Below are 9,058 nucleotides of genomic sequence, written 5' to 3'. Positions count from 1 at the left end.
TTTGCATGGACGTGGCGGGACTGTTTGCATGGACGTGGCGGGACTGTTTGCATGGACGTGGCGGGACTGTTTGCATGGACGTGGCGGGACTGTTTACCAACAGAGTTGAAAATCTTTACTAAATTGAGTGGAGATTCACAACAATTATTCCTAGGTTTCTCATGCACATGGCTAGGTGCTTCATGGTTTGCGTCTGAAATGGAGAAAACAAATGTTTTAGATCTCTCCTGGTCTAGGACCTATAGCCCTGAATCTTTGTAGGGTTTAGGAATAATCCTCCAGTCCTAGGTCTATTTATTTCCTGATGGCCAGACCTCCGCTATATACACGCCAATTTGAGTGAAGATTATATATCTCTTTAACAGGTTGACCCAGTGCCTATAATGCACATAAACCACATCCTTGCCTAGCTTTATTCTGCTGGACTATGGAATACCTCCCACCTCATCTTCAGAACAAACAAAGGAAGTGTGCCAAATGATCCTGGATAGGGCATGGGTAAAATGTCAGCCTGATGGGTAAAATACGATCATGTAGTTATGATGCATGTTAAGGTACAGCAAGTGCTCTTGTTTTCCTATTCCCAGCAACAAATTTGTAATTGAACATGTTATGAGAAAATTGGGGTGAATTCCTTTTCTGCTTATTAAAGATGCTGGTTGTTGGCAACTTTGCCACTTATGGCCCTGGGCAAGACTGCAAGGAGCTAGGAATGTCCTTAGATAAAACAGCTCTCTGGGCAAATAAAAAGTGAGGTTCCAAATACACAGCATTCCAGATCCTGTGGCCCCTGGTATTTGAGGCCCTGGCATTGCTGGACTACATCAATCAGGCAGGATCCATCTGTTGCCACCATCAGGAAGCCAGCCTAGAGCAATGATATGCAGGTGATGTTGAGCAAGTGGCCAAAGGAGGCTTACAACGCTAAGAGGGGTGTGGATGGATGTAAAAGGTGTAAAAAGAGAAAACAAACACACAAAACCTTTGCAAATTTTATTCACTGACATTTACATCTACTTTCAATTATTCTTTTTTCTAGGCGGCTGCAGCTGGACTTGCATATGTCGGGATTAATGCAATCATTACCTACAAACAATATGAACATTTTTTGGGTAACATGTATGTGATGCTTCCATCTGTGATCATTTTATGTGTGGCAGTGTTCATGGTTATCATTGGATGTCTCGGCTTTTTTGCCACCATTCAGGAATCCTGCTGTGGACTGGGATGTGTAAGTATTCTGTTCCTTAGCAGCCTTATATTTAGCATTTTCCTTCTTCCCATTGCCACCTAAAAACATTGTCTGTGATTATTTCAGACATTTAGGCACTGATTGGTTTCAGTATCCTATTAAGAAAAAAAATACAAAAAGGAAGATTTTATTTCTGTAATAAAGCATAGCTCTAATAATCTGCTTGGCAATATAAAAAGCACTGGTGTAGAATATTGCTGACATTACTAATATGAATTCCACTAATAGCTTATTTTTTAACATTGGTCTTATTTGAATTTGTAATGTGCCCCTGGCTGGCTTGCCCACTTTGCCGGACAACTATAATGTTAATTGTAGACTTACTAAAATTGTACTAGACTATAGCAACTGCCAAGCTGTTAGCTCCTTCCTTAGAAAATACTGGCTGTCTGGCCATCATGATGCACCCTCCATGTTCCATCTGCTAATTTTGACCTTTTGCTCCCCTACCCAGGGCTGCATCAGGGCAGAGAGTACTTTTGTACTGGCCCTGATCAAAGCTTGACTTTTTGAATTGCTGGAACTTTTTAGAAATGGGGGGATAGGACCCAGAAAGTGTACCTAGTATTGGGCCCAACAATTTTAGATGGTGGTCCTGCCCCTACCAATAAATACATTCTGCAAAAGGGCTGTCCTGATTCAAAGCTTATAAATGCTTAGTGCTCTCCTTTCCTCAATTTTTCTGATCGGCCACCTGCATCATGATTTTGGAGGAAGGGTAGTTACTAGATCCTAAATCCAGAAAATATTTTCTGTAGTTAATATCTGACATTTATTCTGTTAATTTTTTTTCTCTACAGTTCATCACCCTGATATCTGTTATACTAGCGGCTGGAGTGGCGTCTCTTGTGTTGGGGCTTGTATACAAAGATAAGGTAAGGAATGAAACAAAAGGGTATGTTATTATGACATATTGAGGACTTGTGTCACAACTTTCATCTCTGAATTTTGAGATTGAGCAATTCTGACATTTCATAATAGATTATTCCACTTTGCTGCCGGTCTCATGACCCGAAAACACCACACTGAATCATGTTCTCATTGTGGATGACTGTTTAAATGTTGTAATGGAAGCGGAAAGGAACATGTTTTGCACTTTTTCTCCACGTGACATAAGGAAAAGAGTTGGTCGGGGTCTCCAGTATGTTCAGATTGCAAAATTTACATTTTCCTTCCTGTCAATAGGATGTGGAGTGAGGGTGGATCTCCTATATATAGACAGAAGTTTCATTCTTTTTCCACATGATGTAAAATCTAAAATTTTGTGAAAAAATGTTATACATTATTTACATAGAGTGGTGTTTTTGTTTTTTTTTTGTTTGTTTTTTTGAACTATGGTCTATTCAAGAAGCCCTAAAGTTAAGTGTTTATTAAAAATCAATTTTGGGATATATATAAAAAAGAAAAAGTTCAGGTACTTGCTTTTTCTATAGAAAATATGGTTCTGAGCCACTCCAGTATCTGAAGATGTAGTTCACACAATCTCTGCTAAAGGAAAAAAAAATCAGGCAATAGGAATAATAAATCTTCACTTCAGCAGAGATTTAATGATTGAATAACGAGGCCCTCAAATTAATCATTTATGCCTTAAAATACATTGTTTCTTCATCTTTACCACTATTAAAGTGGAACACGAATTGTGCATAGGGAAGCGGTGGAAACATTGTTCTGTTCTTTAGGTCGGCATTGGGGGAATTCCTTCTCACTTTTTTTTTGTTCAGACAGGAACTTGGGGAAATGTCCCTAAAAGGGAAAGGTATACCTTTTTGTTCTAAATAAACTGAAAAAAATGGCTGGGGTTCCACCTACTCATAGCTAAAGGCAACATCTGGGTACATGTCTATTTTAAAGAGACTTCCATGTGCTTTTAAACCAGTCAAATGGACCTTGTTGCTTTTATGTAAATATTTGCCCCCTAACTTCTTTAGAAAATATGCTGCACCCCTCAGCTATTGGATATATCACTGGATTATGCCCAAACAGTCTGTTAGTTGATGGATTTCCCGACAACATGATATAAAGGAACCAATTGGAGTACAGACATGCTGATCCCTTGTACTACTAGAGGGGAAACCTCTATGCCATGGCTGACCTTTCTGAAAATTCAAGTTGTCACCCTATAATTCTTTAGACACTGACCCAGACAGAACAAGTTGTCATCATGTTTATTCCCCTACTGTAGACAATGGATCAGAAAAAAAACCATAAAGTTTGAGGTGGTAAGGTTGGCAAAGACACACTGTAATTGTTTCCTTTAATGTGTATGTCAAAAGCATTACAAACCCATCCTGGGTTCTAATTCTTCCTCATTCTATCTAAAGATAAAACAAAAGATTTTGGTTTAACATACTGTAATTGTGCTTATTGTGGAACGTCAGAGTGGACATCAGAAACCTAGTCTACCTAAGACTTTATAGATGTTTTTCATCCCTTTTTTTTAATACATACTTTATATGGTGGGAACAGAGACTCACTGGTCTTTCTTTTTCCCCTAGATTAATCCAGAGCTGGAGAAAAACATGGAAATCTTTTTCCAGAAGTACGATGGAAAAAATTTTGAAAGTTCAGCTGTGGACTTCATCCAGCAGGAGGTATTTCACCAGTTATCTATTTTATATTGTACATGGCTTCTATTTTTGTTAAAATGGTTTCCAGACATCTGCAGGAAAGTATTATCCAATCTAGTGGAGCTTGGTTGAAAGTAAAGTCAGAGGTTGGACTAAGTCGTCACCCTTTAAGTCCAAGTAGAGTCCCAAGTCATTGACACCAAGTCACCAAGAATTCTTCCAAGTGGAGTCCCAAGTCAAATCAGTTCATTTATCCCCATTTGTCCCCATATAGAAACAGAGCTCTGATCCTGTTCTTGAGCACAGGATCGCATTCTAAGTTCACTGCTTCCCCCTCTGACAGCTGAAGGGGGAAGAGAGGAAGGCTTCTGTAACACTGCCCCCCCCCCCCCTTCAAAACTTAGAATGCAAGAAAGGCGGTGAAAATTTACTACCTTTCTTGCCTTCTAAGTTTTCTCCTCTGACAGCTAAACGGGGGGGGTTTTTTTTTTTTTTTTTTTTTTTTTTTTTTTTTGTTAACTTTGTCTCGGTTAACACTATGACTAGTATTACAGTAGAAATAAAGCATAGTTCTAGAACTTGTTGGGCTTGTGACCCTAAATTACAATTTGTGTAAAATGCAAATTCCTTCACCCCACCCACTCCAGGTTTGTATGTGTAAGAAAGAAGGGGAAATAGTTGACTTTTGAATAGTTGAAGCAACTAAGGGTTGCTTTTAACTGGCATTGTAGGCAAATAACATCACCTCTCTCACCATCTGGGAAATTCTGGCAAGGAGGATAGCAGGGTTGGAGGGATAGAGGTAATATAGCTATAAACTGTATTAACACATTTAAATAGTAGTTACAGAAGGAATGATAGGCAAAGGGGTCTTTAGAGTGGGCCGTTCCTTTCATTTCCCATTTTTGTTTTTTCTGAACAGTTGCAGTGCTGTGGAATAAAGAACTACACCAGTTGGCAAAACACAACCTGGTTTAAAACCAATCACACCGTGCCAGAAAGCTGCTGTGATAAGAATGCCACCAATTGTTCTGGAGACCTTAAGGAGCTTAACAAGATTCACACTGAGGTAAGGTGATATTTAAATAGTGGATAAAGGCATATAAAGCCTGTAGAGAAGGCTGGGCGCTTGGGTTGCCCATGGCACGGTAAGGGACGAGGAGCTTGGGATCTTTTGGATTCAACCATCTTCAGCCTTTACAGTAGTAGGCAGCTGGTTTATTTTGTGGATAGGAAGAGTGTAGGAGATGGGGAAACTGCCAGCTCTACTTATTAGGTAGGATATGGTAGATTTTCTAATATGGTGGCTAGTAAACTAGGACGATATTAAGGTTAGCAAATAGGGTTCCAGCTTTAAATCTCAGGAAGGACAATATCTAAGCAAAGTTCCTATGCCTTTTTTTTCTGGCGACTCCCACATCCTAAAAACATGTTGTGTTATTCCCCTCACCCAGCTTTATGAGCTTCTTTTTAGGAGTCTGTTAGTGATATGATTGTGTACATGATTCTGTTGCATAAGATGTGCTATGTAAATGCACCATAAAAAAAAACTCTGTGTGCTGTTCCCATGGACTGCGACAAGCTGCCGTTTGTAGACAATGCATCAGGTAGCGGCCCTTTTGGGTTTTTGAAGTAGCTCTATATTAGACGCATGGATCTGGCCTGGATGTGATCTGTAGGATTAGCAAAACCTAATGTGAACTATATGAATGGGCTTGCTAAATGAATGCATGAGTGGCCTTGCTGTATAGAATATGAATGTTCAGCTTGGGTAGCATATCTGGCGTCCTATTTAATAACAAATGGATTCTTGAATTTATTGTCCTAGTCTAGGCCAAAAAGGAATTCTAAGTCAATAATACACAAAAATGATTGGATAAATGACTAGTTTTGTTCTCTAGCCAAGTCGCTATTGTCTGCATTAAAGGCCCTACTACACGAATGTCTTTTAAACATTTGCTGTTTAAATGATATTGTAAAGCAGTCTACCCGAGAGTGTTCCCATACAGCTGATAGCGGGACGAGCAATCCTAATTTGGATCAATGATGTTTTTGTTATATTTTTCAGGGTTGTGAGGCTAAATTGGAGAATCTTCTACACCAAGTCCTTAGCTTCTCCATGCTGGTAATTCTCGGATTTGTAATCATTGAGGTAGGTGGAAATCTTTGTGCTTTATGTATGATTATTGTTGCTACAAACAGCATTTCATTCAGAGTGGCTTTAAAATATATTAGCTATTACTTGGCTTTGTTTTAAAAAGAACAAGTCAAAGTTCAGTTGGTGGTAAAAACTCAAACATTTACTCTTTACGTGGTCATAAAGGCAGAAAAATCTAATAAAAAAATTCACATGGTGGTGCAGGTGAACGTTCTTAAAGTGGAACTAAAGTTGCAGGGCTTTTCATTTATTCCCTACAGTCGGGTGTGCTGGGATTTTACATTGAGCTTCACATGCACAGCTTAGTATAAACTACAAAAGACTGCAAGCAAGCATGTAGGTTTTGGTTTATTGCAGGAGGGACATCACCTGCCTCCTCTTTAACAAGGAAGCTGCCTGCTTGCAATGCTCTGTTCGTAATTCCATACTTCTGTTCCTGTTATTTTGGGGTAGTTTCCACCCACCTTTGTGTTCCATCTTTTTCTGGTTCTTTCTCCAACTTTCAAAATAGAGTGGATCCTATTCCTAGCCTGTCCCCTGTACCTGGTAATTGGTGCAGAGATCTTTTCAATATAGTCTGAAGGAGATGTAAGACCTTTTCAGGTGGTTCATGTTTTGGGTAGGGTGCCAAAATAATTTTTGCCTCTTATTTTATGGACTCGTCTAAATTTTAAGTGATGCATTCATTACCTTTCCAGAACATTAGCAAACTAACTGTCTGCTTTGTTTTCCAGCTACTTTGCTTAATAAGCTTGTGTGTCATCTATCGAAAAAGAGAATCTCGGGGATATGAGATACTCTAGAATGAGGCAAGAAACATCGGAAATGTGTGTTAACTCTGGGAAGATCACAGTTGCCTTTTTTTCTTGTGTATATTTAATGAGGAGACTTTCCTAAATTGATGCACTCAGAAATGTCTGAAGATGTACATTGGCCATTTAACTTCCAAACTCCCTATTCTGTGCAACAGACCCTGGATTAGGCTATAGAGAACACCAGTGTGCTAATATATTCTGGTTAGGGCTATTTAAAAAAAAAAAAAAAACTTGAGATAAGTGATCATGTTTCCTAAAATCAGGTCGGTGTGCCTAGAATTCTAATTGGTTGACATGGGCTGCTGTACATTGTTGGTCCAGTTTGTGTACCATATATGCCTGTTGTGTTTTTTTTTTTTACATTTTTTTAATGTAAATATGTATGTGTGATTCTGTAACCTTTTTTGGAATAAAAATATACCTCTGAATACAATGTTTCATAATTTTATGTGATGATCATACTGATTTGTTATAAAAAAGGCAAGGATTGAAGCCGAGGATTAGCGTGACATGGTATCACAACAACAACAATGAACCTGCACTGACAGGTCGCTTTAGGCTGATATTATTTATATATTGTTTTTATATAACACTGACATATTACACAGCATTTTACAAAGTCCATAGTCATGTTACTAACTGTCCCTCAGAGGGGCTCACAGTCTATTGTCCCTACCATAGTCATATGTCAATACCAAAAGGCAATCAATACTAAAGGCAAATTAGGGAGGTGGGGGGGGGGATGATAAATTAACCTAATCACATGTGGGATAAAACTGGAGTGCCCAGAGAAAATGCATGCAAACATATAGGAGAACATACACGTCTGAGTCCTCAAGGTCCACACACCTGTAAACAAAGGAAGACAAAAGATTTAGGTGTCCATGTTACTGTGGTTTTAGGTGAGTGAAAAAGCAATTTGGATATAGAGATAGAATGAAAGAGGGTTATTATGTGACTAGATAGCTTTTAAGGCAAAAAGTGCAAATTCATGAATTTGTGTTGGTGCTATCTTGAACATTGCTGTAGAAATAAATAAATGAGCAAGAAGTCAATCACAGAAGATTTCTTAACCCACTTATATATCAAATTCAATCAAAGGTACCACACCGCAAACTAGTTAGTGAAGGGGAAATATTTGTTAATCCTGTTTAGAGGAGAAACAAAGTAGGACTACCTATATTGGAAAGAGGGATTTCAAGGGCAAATTTTTATTATACAAAACGTCTTATTGAACATATAAATTTGCACATAGACCATGATAATATCATAAAATCAATATATATATATATCATATAGATGAATATCTATATATTATATAGATAAATAGCTTTGTTCAAACAATGTCTTCTGATGCTTTTATTAAAGATGAGTCATCAAAAGGAGTGCATAATGATTATGGTTGTTACCATCACCGAAAGGACAGGAATTGTTACTTTAACTAAACTCTACACGATATATATGGTTGTTTAAAGAATTTAGGACAAAGTTCCAGGTAGCTAGGACAAATAGTCCTGAATAAAATGAAATAAATAATGTTAAACATTTAAATCCAAAATAATTACCCTAATATATCATACATCACCATTATAAAGTAGACATCTGGCTTTTGTTCCAAGTTCAACCAAGCAGATTCCAAGAAGATAAATTTAAAAAGATTTCCTTGCATTTAAAATACTGCTTCCTTGCAAAGAAGTCAAAGCTAGCAGTCTGAACAAGTACTCACCCACCTTAAATATGCTTCAGGATACCTGGGGGCCCGGCAGTCAGTTTAATTCTACCCTCTCGGAGAACACCTAAACCAGAAGTGACCCCACTTTCAGGTCGGGTGGAAGTAAACATACACAGTCCTGGAATCCAAATGCACTCCAGGGCTGTGAATCAGCTAACACAGCTGCACAATTTGAGCAGTGATTGCTTAAGGGAGTTGTAATCTTTCCATTTTGTATTAAGTAGGTGTGTCGAAAAAATTCTATGTTTAAATTGACGTTTTGTTTTCCCAATGTAACAACTTCCGCATTGGCAGATAGCCATATATATGATTCCAACAGAATTACAGTCAGTCTTATGGAAGGTACGAATTGTTTCAAAAATTGAAAACGTGACTTTATTATTAATGTAATAAGGGGGTAGAATATATTTGCACTGTGAGCAGGCTTGGCAAGGTGACGTTAATGCTTTGCACACATGTACGTGGTGCGAAATGGCTTCTTTACAACCTTAGTTCCCAAAGCAGGAGCTTTTCTAAAAATCATCTGAGGTCTAT

The 9,058-nt window shown here is 38.2% G+C and overlaps 1 protein-coding gene and 1 long non-coding RNA gene across 2 annotated transcripts in view; one reads left to right on the top strand and one right to left on the bottom strand.

The window, feature by feature from the left end:
• The window catches only part of LOC140334229 (tetraspanin-36-like), a 10,969-nt gene extending 4,042 nt beyond the window's left edge, over positions 1-6,927 (top strand). Inside the window, exons 2-7 of the mRNA XM_072416451.1 lie at positions 1,040-1,231; positions 2,053-2,127; positions 3,748-3,843; positions 4,742-4,888; positions 5,888-5,971; positions 6,712-6,927. Of these exons, the coding sequence (XP_072272552.1) occupies positions 1,040-1,231; positions 2,053-2,127; positions 3,748-3,843; positions 4,742-4,888; positions 5,888-5,971; positions 6,712-6,780 (663 nt within the window). The 3' untranslated portion in view covers positions 6,781-6,927. The remainder of the gene's footprint in view (positions 1-1,039; positions 1,232-2,052; positions 2,128-3,747; positions 3,844-4,741; positions 4,889-5,887; positions 5,972-6,711) is intronic.
• Positions 6,928-7,134: 207 nt separating this feature from the next.
• LOC140334230 (uncharacterized) lies at positions 7,135-8,727 on the bottom strand. Its single transcript, XR_011921495.1, has 2 exons — positions 8,523-8,727; positions 7,135-7,641 (listed from the first exon to the last, which is right to left on the bottom strand). It is a non-coding gene; the product is annotated as an uncharacterized lncRNA (long non-coding RNA).
• Between the last annotated feature and the right edge of the window lie 331 nt (positions 8,728-9,058).

The sequence above is a fragment of the Pyxicephalus adspersus genome, chromosome 6 (genome assembly GCF_032062135.1).
Source record: "Pyxicephalus adspersus chromosome 6, UCB_Pads_2.0, whole genome shotgun sequence".
In the NCBI taxonomy this organism is placed as follows: Eukaryota; Metazoa; Chordata; class Amphibia; order Anura; family Pyxicephalidae; genus Pyxicephalus; species Pyxicephalus adspersus.
The sequence above is the reverse complement of the archived record's forward strand: the minus strand, read 5'-3'. Positions and strand labels throughout refer to the sequence as shown.